The 13,851-nt window shown below is 42.5% G+C and overlaps 1 protein-coding gene across 3 annotated transcripts; it reads right to left on the bottom strand.

The window, feature by feature from the left end:
* Positions 1 to 6,714: 6,714 nt before the first annotated feature.
* On the bottom strand, positions 6,715 to 13,522 carry LOC6529089 (dosage compensation regulator). Of its 3 annotated transcripts, XM_002090066.4 has the most exons (5): positions 13,362 to 13,522; positions 12,784 to 13,300; positions 12,045 to 12,363; positions 10,187 to 10,877; positions 6,715 to 9,089 (listed from the first exon to the last, which is right to left on the bottom strand). In XM_002090066.4, the coding sequence occupies exons 1-5, from the start codon at positions 13,435 to 13,437 to the stop codon at positions 6,841 to 6,843; spliced, it is 3,852 nt and encodes a 1,283-aa protein (XP_002090102.1). In that variant the 5' UTR covers positions 13,438 to 13,522; the 3' UTR covers positions 6,715 to 6,840. The 3 variants fall into 3 exon arrangements, with proteins under 3 accessions (XP_002090102.1, XP_015054168.1, XP_039226432.1); XM_015198682.3 differs by lacking the exons at positions 12,784 to 13,300; positions 13,362 to 13,522 and adding an exon at positions 12,428 to 12,693; XM_039370498.2 differs by lacking the exons at positions 10,187 to 10,877; positions 12,784 to 13,300; positions 13,362 to 13,522 and having other exon boundaries at positions 12,045 to 12,184.
* Positions 13,523 to 13,851: the final 329 nt, after the last annotated feature.

Here is a 13,851-nt window from a genome sequence, read left to right as displayed (position 1 = left end):
TTCAATTCGGGTGTTTGAATCTAACTGACTCGCTACTGCGAGGGCATCGCCTTTTATTCATTCTTACATAGGTTCTTATCATCTAATTATATAATGCAGCGCTTGTAAGACGCTGCAGTCTGCGTTGGTCAATGCAGCTGAGATTTATCTTAAATCTATATTTGTGACCTATGACCGCGCTAATCACCTCCCGCGTGATCATATCTCTTAACACTTCGGCAATAGACCACTGCAATCGTACTTATCTGTGGTTGCCACTTATGTTGTCCCCTGCCATGTTTATTGCAGCCCATAAATAGAACATATTTATAGTTTGTCTACTTATCATGTCTAAACACATCTTTAGACAGCTATAGTCGAGTTCCCCGACTATATGATACCCGTTACTCGACGAGAAACGGGTATACATTTTGGAGATTTTCTTGTTATAAAATTAATCAAGCAAGTGCCGACTGACATTTTTTCATTAACGTAAATATAATTTGAGTGTGCTTTTTGGCCGTATTAGGCCTAGTAGCCAGGTCGTTCGAGAGGCTCGAGTCCAAAAGGAGCAGGAGAGATCCAGTAGAGAGGGGGGGAACTGACCGGAAAACGTAAAGTCGATGCTGCCGACGTGCCAGGCTGATAGGTTCGAGTCTTTACGGCTTTCTAGGACTTTTTTTGAACGAGGGACGATTTAAATTTTTTTGGCGACGCTGCGTCTACTAGGCCAAGTTGCCAGGTCGTTTGTGATGCTCGAGTCCAGGGAAATGAGAAATCTGCGGATTCTGAACGTATCGGTCAAATAGCAGCAGGCTGTGGAGTCCAAAAGTATCGGTCAAACAGCCTGACTTTCCGACGACTGGCGGAAAGGAGTTTTCTGGCATACACTGTCTTAGGTGGGCCAGTTCCCGTATGGAACCTAATAAAAGCCCCCCAAGCTGGGGAAGACGGAGGCATGTTGGCCGGATGTAACCATATCAGGGGAACGACCAACACCTTCTGGTAATCATTTGTTTTTTTTTTTTTTTGTGGGCTTAAGTACCGGAAGATCTTTTGACTGTAGAGAGACTTATTTATCGCACAATAGCACCCTACTTAACTTATCCTATTATAACAAATTGTGGTCAGCATCATTAATTGTAGGTCATGTCATATATTTAACTGCATACCAGGCAGAATATCTAAAACAAATTCCCTAATAAAGAAGCCCAAATACATAATTGAAGGGGGCAAAAAAGAAATTGTTATTCCAACCATGCACCGGGAGAGTATCCCGATAACGCACGCAAGAAGTGAGCCGAGCACCGCGAAGTGCTAACGCGGGAGACACCCCCCGACTGTAGGAGGCACTTAATCAAAATACTCTCGAAAACTTTATAAACCAGTCGGAGGGGGTAGGACACAAAAACTATATAAAAACTGAACCGAACACCGACGCCTTAGACAGAAAGTCGTGGACACGGTAATAAGCGTAAAATATGACAACCGTTTCTTTGCCAAAAGTAAGGTTGATGGAGAAAAAATACTGGCACTACTGGATACCGATGCTAGTGCGAATTGTATTGGAAAAAGGGCAGAAGCATTCTTGAAAATCATTTGTAAAACCATAAGACTTTGAAGATATAAAACCAGCCAGAATCTAAAGCTGTGGAAGTGGAATGCAAGAAAGAAAATGCAGTTCGACAATAAACGAGTCTCCGATAACCAGTCCAGCGGCCGGTCACATGGAAATTCTACTCCAGTAATGGGCACAGTTCACCAACAGGGTATCAACTCCCAAAATAGGGGAAATATGGAAATATCACTCCCAGGTGGGAACACTAGGCCTACGAGACCGATGACCGGAGTAGTCAAGAAAATGCTCTAAGCCGGAATAAAAAGACCTCAGCCCCCGATAAAGTGTTCAATTATCGGAAAGTGTCATTCTCGGGAGTTCAATTCTAAGGAATTGGCCTAAAAATGGCAAAGAGCAATTAAAGAAGCTAACCAAGTAAACAGAAGCTCCCAAATACACCCTAAACGGACCCTTTGAGAATGTCGGCAAATATTAAACGTCTAATAGGGTTGCCCTATTAAGGCTACAAAAACCGCTACTTGAAGCCACATACTACGAGCATACTCATTCACAACAACCAGTTTGGATTTAAAAGGGGAACACCAAGATCCCTCTCTCTAAAGTGCCCCCTCACTATAATATTATTGCGTTTTTCCAAAGCCTTTGACAAAATAGGTATCCAGTATCCACTCCCTTATTGACCAACTCCAAGAATGGAAATTAGGTCTCATTAAATACGTTTTAAAGGAAGACGTAGACAATCTAAAGACAGCCTCTGTAAGCCCCTTAACATCATAAAACCTTTCCTCAACAAAAATACAACAGCAACTTTTTCTCCCTTATCCAAAAAAATCTCTAAACTGGACTACTTTACGGTACCGCCCCAAAACTCTTAACAAATCGCATAAAAACTATGCAAAACTCAGCAATAAGAGGAGCTCTAGGAGCTTTTAGGACAACACAAACCAGCAACCTAATAATTAAATCGCAAACACAAATTAAACACTTTGGAACACAGGAGACACTTTTTAGCCAGCTACACTCCTACGACACACCCCTTAAATACTTCGTCAAAACATCCAATAAGAAATTTAAGTACCCCAGCACTATACACCGAATACATGTCACCTTTCACCCCTATCACCAATAAAAACCATCCTATGTAAAAAATACATAAAGCTACATAAAGCTACCAACACACCCTACAACATACCCTATCAAAATACAACAAATCCAGCACACCCGCCACAACGTTCAAACTTGTCTTTCAATTCCTAAAATATTCCATTCCCAACCACAAATTCCTTTACACAGATGGCTCTATGGCCAATGGTATAGTAAGCTATAGTGTAACAAGCGAAACCAGCAAAATCAAATTTTTCCTCCTCCCATTCTATCCCTTAGTCCTTTCAAGCGAAATAATTGCCATAAATGCAAATAAAAGCAGTTAAGATTGCACTTAGAACCGCAGACAAACTATCAATGCTCCTATCTATCTGCTCCGATTCCTTGTCTGCCCTAAAATCCCTCACCAATACCAACAACAACTCAAACTATCCATCAACCATAAGAATCTTTGCTACTTCCTAAAAATCAAACTTATACGGATCCGTACTTACATTGGAATATTAGGCATCGAATACGCCGAAAAAACAGCTTACATATACCCCCTCCCCAAATTACAACTGTGACGACATTTCTAGGCACATAAAAAATACGTCAATTCCAAATAAACAGAACTGCATCACAAAATAACTCTCTGGTACAAGCTTATCCTTCAAGCTACCACACCTAACTCCTCCTACCACACCACAACACAATAGATGGCACCCATCCTGGGGCTTCCAACAACAAATACCCGTAGGAAAATAACTCAAAAATTCATTGCCAATACTTACCTTACGACAAATCACTTTTCAACACACAATACATACACAAACATCCCCCTCACACTTTGCTCTCCAATCGTAGCCACTCAAGCCAAGTAGAAAATAATAAACGACTTCCATTGCAGCGACCAATTTCCTATTATTACGATCCTATTTCCGACAACTAGAACAGAAAAATGTACCCTGTTTCAAACTGAAAGAAGCCAACTGGGAACAGTACAACGTACTCACTCAACAAACCAACCAACCAGAAAGATCATACTTCCCAAAACGTCAACAAAGAATTAAAACGTCAAAAAAATCAACAAACCAACCAACCAGAAAGATCATACTTCCCAAAACGTCAACAAAGAAGAAAAACGTCAATAAAATTTTTCTAAAGGGTTATCCAATAGGGACGCTCCAACTTTGAAAGATCATTGCGGCCATGTTGTTTCAGTGACAGATGTATGTGTTATATTCATTTCGTCCTCCCAAACCACCATGGCAGGTTACAGTGTCGAGCAGCACGTCCAAATCATAAAGTTGTTTTATAAAAATGGGTCTTCAGTTCGAGCAACGTTCCGCGCACTTCACCCGTTTTACAGTCGCGATGATCGAGGCGCATTTTTGTATGAACGGCTATGTTAACAAGCAAAATTGGCGTATTTGGGACGAATTCGAGAATTTGGATCTGGAAAATAAGTGGCTTCAACACAGCACACAGCACACGCTACGATTGATGTTCTGCACGAGCAATTTCCGGACATGGTCATCTCGCGCGGAGGCGACGAGAACTGGCCACCGAGATCGATTTAACACTGCTGGACTTCTTCTTATGGGGTTTCCTTAAATCGCAGGTCTATGCGAACAAGCCCCAAACCACCTTTAAAGTCAAAATACGCCTCGCCATCGATCAAATACAGCCCGCTTTGTGCGCCACCAACCGTGGCGGTCATTTGAATGATGTCATATTCCATACATAATGAAGAAATAAAATAAAATAAATAAATTTCGCATTTCAAAGATCAAGCGGCCCCAATAAAAAAACCCTTTATATAGCGCAAACCTTTCAATGCCACAAACCTCACCAACTATGAAATCAAAAACAACTTGCCTGGAAAAAATTAAACCGAATTATTATCGTAGAAAACATTATAGGCTGTAAACGCAAAAACTAAAAATTTAATAGCCACATAACACAAGCATTCAAAACAATACTTCATCCCAATCCTCAAGCAGAAAACCGATTAAAGTCAAACTTCATCTTACCGACCCATTCTCTCAACTGTTGTGTAGCAAAAACGTTAGATAAAATCATGGTTGAAAGACTCTGGTGGTTTGTGATACATAACAATATACTTAACGAATTTGCATTTAAAAAAAACAAGTCGACTTCAGACTGCCTACTCTATGTAAACTATCTCATAACGAAGTCAAAAATGCACACCTCCCTCGTTACTCTTGAGCTTTCGGTCGAGTAGGTGTGCACTCAATAACCCACCAACTGCAGGAATGGAAAACAGGCCCAAAATTAATCAATTCCATAAAAAACTTCATGATTTACAGGAAAATAATTGTCCGCGTCGGTCCGCATACATCGAACACATTTCCCCTAGTTAATGGAATGGAATGGAAAAAATTTCAAAACATTTTTCAAAAGTGTGGGCGTGGCAGCTTTCGGCGGTTTGTGGGCGTTAGAGTAGGCGTGGGCAAAAGCTTTTTGGCAAATCGATAGAAATTTACAAGACTAATACAAAAATGAAAAAATATCAAAACATTTTTCAAAACATCAAAACATTTTTTTTTGGGCGGATTGCGGGCGTTAAAGTGGGTGTGGCAACATGAATCAACAAACTTGCGCTGCGTCTATGTCTCTGGAGTCTGTATGCCTAATCTCAACTTTCTAGCTTTTTTAGTTCCTGAGATCTTGACGTTCATACGGACAGACAGACGGACGGACATGGCCAGATCGACTCGGCTATTGATCCTCATCAAGAATATATGTATATACTTTAAATGGTCGGAAACGCTTCCTTCTGCCTGTTACATACTTTTCAACGAATCTAGTATACCCTTTTACTCTACGAGTAACGGGTATATACATAACTGTAGTTGCAAAATAGGCCACGTTAACATTCAAATTCTTACTTCCTTTAAAATTCTATGGATAATAATAACCCACAGATAAACAACACACTTCTACATAAACTCCAATATAATAATATGTCTGTCACCGCCAAATAAGAGTACGGTACGGTCTGTTTCTATACGGCAACGCTCCCAGAAGAATCCTAAACAAATTAAAAACACGTTCAACTCCGCAATCCGTAATCCTCGGAGCCTATCGCTACACTCTAATACAAAACTAACTGTACGAAGAAAATAATTCCTCCTTAGAAATGAAACGAGATCTTCAAACAGCAAAACTCTCAAAACCGAATTTTTTTTTCTAAACACCAATTTACAGGTTTGTCAAGCTCCAAATAATATAAAAAAAACACTACCAATACTAAACCAGACTTAAATCTAAACCTAATCTACTCTACAAACCAGAAAAGCTCCATAAATGCAAACCATCCTGGGCCCTCACCAATCTAATAGACACATCACTCCGAACCCATACAAAACAAGAAACATCTCCAAAATCATACCGAAAACTGTACGAACTCACAAAAAATAATCTCAAATCACATATTTTCATATTTACTGACGGTTCAAAAACTAACATTTTGAATTACGGCATATTGCCCCCATACTCATCCGTCATTACCTCCGAAGCAATCGCCATCCCAGAAGCAATCGAACTTATTAAAGACAAAAAAGGCAAATTAATTTTCTATTCCGACTACCTATCAGAAAAAGACTCAAGCCAACAAGATAATAACAGCCAAACCCAAACAAAATTACATTACTAATAGAATCAATCAATAATCAATGGTAACAAACAATCAATACGAGTAACTCACACACCTGCGATTATCTTAAACAATCCCAAAAAAATTATAGTTATGTAGTTATTTTAGTTTTGTAAATACCCTTTCCATTATTATAATAAAAATGACATCTCTGCTATACATGAGAACTAGAACGCAGCATGGTCTATAAATTGAAATTAACTTAACGTAACCTTTTTGGTGCTAAAATCGTTTGTAGAAATTACCATAGACATAAGAATATTAGTATTTAATTAATATTTTCTTATTTTTGGGCTGGAAAAACGTCTATACGGATAAAAAGGACTGGAAAGCTGTCTGTTTTAACTCGGACATCGATTTGGATCGGAAAAACGTATTTAAAGCCTAGAACCCAACTTTTCAATGTGTCTTTTATTTGTATACTCCATTTGCTTATCCAAAGACAAATAGTACCGTGTTAACAATAAAATTGTTTGTCTTGGGTATGAAATGACCAATACAGCTTTTAATTAACCCGTTAAAAGTGTCCCCAGCTGCCACTTTGATCGCAATTTCCAAGGCCGCCGCCTGATCCGCTATTGCTTCCAAATGAGTTTCCGAATTCACCGCCGTGGTTTCCATACCCTCCTCGATTGTTTCCATATCCTCCTCTATTGTTCCCATATCCTCCGCCATTGTTTCCGTAACCTCCTCCAATACTTCCATATCCTCCTCCATTATTTCCATATCCTCCATCTCCAAAGTTTCTGCTGTTTCCGTGGTGGCCATAGCTGCGGGAGCCTCTGTTACTGTAGCGTCCCGTACCACCTCCGGCGCTATCAAAGCGACCTCGTTTGGCAGGTCCTCCGCCGGCACTGAACTGGCGTGATTGGTGCGGAAGAATTCCTGAGTCACGCTGCAGTCCGAAGTCTCCGGCGCTTTTAACGCAAAGGTCTTTGACAACTTTGACCAGCTCTGCATAGGGTTCCTCCAGGTGAAGTATGTCGGAAGGGTTGTCGCACGCTACCGTGATAAGATCCTCCAGGGCCGGCTTAAGGGCCCCAACTTTGGCAGCAAGTTCCGGCTCCATTTCAAAATTAACCCAGTTGTCAACGCGCACCATGTTGTTGGCGGTCAAGTCAATCTTTCGCGATCCAAATAGTAGCACCTGCAAAGGCGAGACCATAGATAATTGCTTGCAGGAAACAGCTCGCGTGCGAATCTTCTCGCCGAAAACGAAGAACGGATATGGAAATGTAACTGCCAAGTTGCTGCAGTTCACCGATGTTTTGTGTAGTAGTGCTGCTTTAGACTCTGTAGTCAGCACTTTACGTTTCTCTTTGTGCACGCAAATGTTGGGGTAGAGACCCAAGCATAGTAGAGCCAGGGACACGTCCAGCACGGGGTCATCGCCACTATTCTTTTCATCTAACTCGTGCGGTATCATACACTCTTCTGGGAATCCGGCTTGTTGAAGAAGATCCAGTAACTGCTGCTTGGCATCCCAGATTACGTTCATAGTACTCATTTGTAATCCTTTCCAGTCACAGAACCGAGCTTCCATCTGCTCACCGCGTTGTTTCTCACGCCGCCACATTTGTGAGGCTACGATCATTGCCACGTGGTCGGAACATTTACTACCACTCAACGCTTTCTGATGATTTGCCAGGCGACGTTGGCCAATATCAAGACTAAACACCTCTGAGAAGGTGCTAGAATACGAAGCCATAATGGCCATCAGATCGGCACAGCCAAATACTGCCCCAAGGACCATCATCTTTCCAAGTCTTGGTTCGATTGGAAGGCGTGCCAGCAGGCGGCCCAGTGGTGTAAGCTCATCGTTAGCGTCAAGGCAGCGCATCTCTCGAAGCAAAACCTCAGCTTCGATTACCGCGTCTACCGGAGGTGGCTCCAATGCCTTTGACAAAAAGTGATGAATGGCGCCCAGCCTAAGCAATTTAATGGTCAAAGCCATCTCGTGCAACGGCGTGCGAAACATCTCCGGCGTAAGAGTGTCCTCGAGCGCTTCGAAGCGAGCGCGCGAACAGAGTGTGAAGCAGAAGCCCGGTCGGACACGTCCAGCTCGGCCTTTCCGCTGCTCCAAATTGGTTTTGCTCGCCCATACGGTGGCGTAGCTAGTTAGGTTGTTATGTGAAGTGAAAAGCTTCATGCGCGCCTTGCATATATCAATTACAAATACAATGTCGTCAATCGTTATAGAAGTCTCCGCAATGTTGGTAGAAAGTATAATCTTGGTAATGCCTTCTGGAACAGGTTCGAACACCTTGCGTTGGTCGTCTCGAGGAATCTGCGAGTGGCACGGCAAAATTCGATATTGGGATGTATCACTGAAAGTGTTTGTATTTTGCAGAAACTTCATAAGCGCAAAGATCAGGTTCCAACCGGGCAGAAATACTAATATGGCACCGGAAATATTTTTTGACTTAATGTGCATAAGTAATGCTTCCAGCAGCTCGAAGCTAACGTCCGATTCGGATAGCATAGCCATAGCATTGCGAGTCTTTTGTGAATACTTGTCCTCGCAAACCTTGTTAAAGTTGGTATCCGCCTCTTCTTTGTTCTCAGAAAGCTGAAGTTGCTCCTCTTCCTCTACCTCCTTGCGCTTTCGTCGCGACTCCACCGACGGCACAAAGTCTGTCATCTGAAGAATGTCCTCCAAGAAAAATTGCTGCACTGGAAATGCTCTTCCGGGTACCTCCAATACGGGACAGCAGCCGAAATACTTCGAAAAAAGCGTTGTATCAATAGTAGCCGACATAAGAATAACTGCAAAAGAAAAAAAATTACTTGTATAAATTATTGCTAGAATAAAGTCACATCAAAGTTATGTAAGGCATTAGTAATTTCGGTAAATCAACTGCAATTTGAATATAAGAAAACGGCAAAACAAATAATAAAACCTAAAAAAAATTAAAACATTTTCCCAAAATGTGGGCAAGGTACATTTGGGCATAATCATTTTCATAAATAAGCCAAGACTATGCCTACTTCTCTGGTATCGGCATGCCTAATCTAGTTTATTTCCCGGAATTAGCTTTTAAATAAACAAACAGCAAGACAGATCGACTCTGCTCATGATCCTGATCAGGAATATATACACTCTAGGACAATCGGATATAAAAACAAGAGAGAACGCTATAGTCGAGTTCCCCGACTATCTGATACCCGTTACTCAGCTAGTGTAAGTGCGAAGGACAGTTTTTGGCGGTTTGTAAGCGTTAGAGTGGGCGTGGCCAAAAGTTTTTTGGCAAATAGATAGAAATTTACAAGACTAATACAAAAATGAAAAAATATCAAAACATTTTTCAAAAGTGTGGGCGTGGCAGCTTTGGGCGGTTTGTGGGCGTTAGAGTGGGTGTGGCAAAAAGTTTTTTTGCAAATCGATAGAAATTTACAAGACCAATGCAAAAATGAAAAAATATTAAAACATTTTTCAAAAATGTGGGCGTGGCAGTTTTGGGCGGTTTGTGGGCGTTAGAGTGGGCGTGGCAACATGAATCAACAAACTTGCGCTGCGTCTATGTCCCTGGAGTCTGTATACTTAATCTCAACTTTCTAGCTTTTGTAGTTCCTGAGATCTCGACGTTCATACGGACGGACAGACGGACATGGCCAGATCGACTCGGCTACTGATCCTGATCAAGAATATATATACTTTATATGGTCGGAAACGCTTCCTTCTGCCTGTTACATACTTTTCAACGAATCTAGTATACCCTTTTACTCTACGAGTAACGGGTATAACTATACTAGTATATTCCTTAATAATAAAGGTTTTATTTCTGCTGCTGACCAGTGATTTATATATGTAAATATACGTATACGTACAACAACTATCTAAGAGTTTTACCCCAAGAGCTTACCATGCAAGTCCGGATATGTGTCAACCATGTCGCGAAGGATGACCAGCAAAAAGTCGCTGTTAACGTCTCTCTCGTGGATTTCGTCCACAATAATATGCGACACTCCTCGTAAGCCAGCCTCTAGCTTGCGCAGCAACACGCCCACGGTGCAGAAGAGGATTGCGCCGTAGGGGCGTGGAAACACAGACTCAAATCGCACCGAGTAGCCTACAGTGTCGCCTAATTGTTCGCACCGCTCGCGCGCTACGCGCTCGGCCACAGAAATGGCTGAAATGCGACGAGGCTGGGTCACATAAATATTAGCGTACCCGCCCTGCCCGGAGCAGATGTAGTCATCAAGAATGTATTGGGCTATCTGGGTAGTCTTTCCGCACCCAGTGTTTCCCCGAATGATAACCACTGGGTTGTCATTAATTGCGGTTAAAATTTCGGATCGCATCGCAGCAATCGGCAGCTTGTCGCGAAACTCGAGGAATTTTCGGTACTCGTTGTCGTTTTGGCGGCGCTCACGCAGCGACCGTTCGTAGTCCATCGAAAGCTCATCAATAGAGACGGTTGCCAGTTCGCCTTCGTCGATGTTGCAGGCATGCCACGTATTCCAGTTTGCCTGAGGAGGGGCCCACGGAATCACTGAGCTTTCCTGGCGCTTTTCCCCAACCTGTTGTAAGGAATCTATGCGGCTTACGTTAACCTGGGGAAAATAATCTGATTTTAATTGAAAAAACTTTATGAATATTTATAAATTCAAAGCCATGCTCGGTTTGAATTTAATTTTAATTGGTTTCAATGAGATCTTTATTCTATTTGTATAGTGCAACTACACGGGGGGGGGGGGGGGGGGGGGGGGGGGGGGGGGGGGGGGGGGGGGGGTGGTTGGGGGGGGGGGGGGGGGTGGCCACCGTGTTGTTTCCCCCCGGGCCCGGACTTCTGAGGGGGGCCCGGATTTTTGACGGAAACATAACTTATGTGCAGGCCTGGCGACAGGGGGGTGGGGACGGGGTGTTTCCCCCCGGGCCCGGTATTCGCTGTCGCCAGGCCTGCAAACAGCTCTTTAAAGGTAATTCCATTGGTAATCTTTCCTAAACTCTTATAGTATAAAGGTAATTACAAATTAATGTAAGTACAGCGAATATTCTTGATCGAGATCAATAACCAAGTCGGTCTGGTTCGTCCGTATGCACGTCGAGATTTTGTAAACTAGAAAAGCTAACAAGTTCAGATTAGATATGCAGACTTGCCAATTTTTATGCCCGTTACCTGTAGAATAAAAAGGTATACTAGATTCGTTGAAAAGTATGTAACAGGCAGAATAACCATATAAAGTAAATACATTCTTGATCAGGATCAATAGCCGTTTGAACGTCGGGATCTCAGGAACTATAAGATCTAGAAAGTTGAGATTCAGCATGCAGACTCCAGGGACATAAAGGCAGCGCAAGTTTGTTGTCCCTTGTTGCCACGCCAAACCGCCAAAAACCCAAAACCTGCCCACACTTCTGAAAAATATTCTATTTTTTCACAGTTTTGTTAGTCTTGTATATTTCTATCGATTTGCAAAATAAAATTTTTGGCCACATCCACTCTAACGCCCACAAACCGCCAAAAACTGTAAGTGTTAGTGCCCTTGGCACTTCTACTAGCTATGTAACGGGTATCAGATAGTGGGGGAACTCGACTATAGCGTTCTCTCTTGATTTTTTTTTTTTATTCCTAAGTACACATATGAGTGATGTAATTCCAGAAAACACGGAATATACATACTTTAAATGGTATTATGAAAACAGGTACGAACATTCAATACACTAATACATTTATCTTAAAATCTGATCAGTTTTTCTAATAGTTTTGTGTCACTTACAATTAGAGGAATCGGAGCGCCGTCCGGTTCGATTTTGATATTGCGCGGGTTTATTACAGGAAGGTCCAAAACCTGAATAACCTTATCAATTTTGCTAATCAGATTTGGCGAAAGCTTTACCGGATATGGCTTCAGCTCCTCATCCTTTTTCTTTTTTAGGGTTCCACTGAAAGGCTCTACCACCTTTAAATGAAAAAGTTGGCGCACCAGGGACAGGGCGCACGACTTGCTGGCAGACTTCTTGTTTGAGCCCGTTTCGCGGGCCGTGACCTTGCGCTTGAGCGCCGGCACATAAATGGACAACTCGGCCATAAAGCTCCTAAATAAAAAGAATTTTTTGAAAAAAATGTTGGGCTTACATTTAGGTCTAATCCGAAACTTACCCTGGGGCTATATTTGGGAACTCCCATTGTGGGAGTCTGAGGTGGAGTGCTGCAGAAGCCAGCCAACAGAACGGTGTGGTACTAAGTGTTAGACGAAGCTGGAAAGCCAGCTCTTGAATTATTGCCACCTAAGCCGCGTTGAATAGGCGTCCGTTTTGCTTACAGACCCCATGCAAGGTAGCTGGGCGTGGTTCTTGTAGTTCGGAGTAACGTACCACGTCGCTCTGCTGGCTCTGCTCTGCACGAATTGTTCACAGCCCGCCAAAGATTATGGGCCGCATTTCAGAGTTGGCCGTATAACAAATTCGGCCAAATCCGGAATGCAGACTGAAGAAAGTTGAAAAGGAAGCACATACCTAGCGTGATCCGGGCCCACTGGCGTATATTTGTAATCGTCACGAATGTTGTTCGCCTGCTTGTACATGTTCAGTCGATCTTTGGCGTTCTCTATGGTCCAGTTACCGTGGATGGCGGCGTTGACATCGACAGACTCAGCTTCGTTCATGTCCCTCTGCTCCTGAATGTGATCAATTACGGAGTAGCTGTTACCGTCGCCCCCGCTCGGGTGATTTAGTGGCCGATAGGCCTCACCCAGATCCTGTGGGCCCGACTGACCTCCAAAAACGCGCTTCTGCTGTCCACCACCCCCTGCCATGCCAACACTCCTCAAACCCGTCATAGTTCCGGCACAAGAAGCACCAGCATCCGCAGGAACATCTTTGTCGTTCAGTTTGCCCACGCGCACTAGGTAGTTGACAAAATCACGACATGCGTTTTTCTCAGCATCTTTCTTGTTGGTAGAATTACCCACACCAATATAGATGTTTGGGTCTACACGCACCTCGCACAGAAATCGCTGACGGTTTTTGGGACCTATAAATTATACTGTTAGTTGCCAAACGCGGTTAAGAATGATTGTAATATTATCACTCACCCGTTTGGCGGATATCAAACTTTGGTTCTACACGCGACTTCGCACAAAATTCGTATAAAAACGATTTTATATCCATTTTTAGCTTGTGAATAAACTGATATTAACAAACTGTGCTCAAATTAAAGTTCTTTTCTGATATCGATTATTTTTCTTGTTGGTCTGTCAACACAATAATAAGTTTTGATGCGTCTATCAAAATAGGAACGGTCTGTTGCCTACGAAAACGGAACTGTTAAAATGGAACAATAAGAGTACCTTTAATTATACCCGTTACTCGTAGAGTTAATGGGTATACAAAATTCGTTGAAAAGGTTAAAGGTAGCGTTTCGGACCATATAAAGTACATATATATATTCTTGATTAGGACCAATAGCCAAATCGATTTGGCAATGTGCGTCCCTCTATCCGTCTGTCCGTCCGTCCGTATGAACATTGAGATTGTAGGAGCTATATAAGGTAGAAAGCTGAGATTAGGCATGCGGATTCCAGA

The sequence above is a fragment of the Drosophila yakuba genome, chromosome 2L, assembly GCF_016746365.2.
Source record: "Drosophila yakuba strain Tai18E2 chromosome 2L, Prin_Dyak_Tai18E2_2.1, whole genome shotgun sequence".
Lineage (NCBI taxonomy): Eukaryota > Metazoa > Arthropoda > Insecta > Diptera > Drosophilidae > Drosophila > Drosophila yakuba.
The sequence above is the reverse complement of the archived record's forward strand: the minus strand, read 5'-3'. Positions and strand labels throughout refer to the sequence as shown.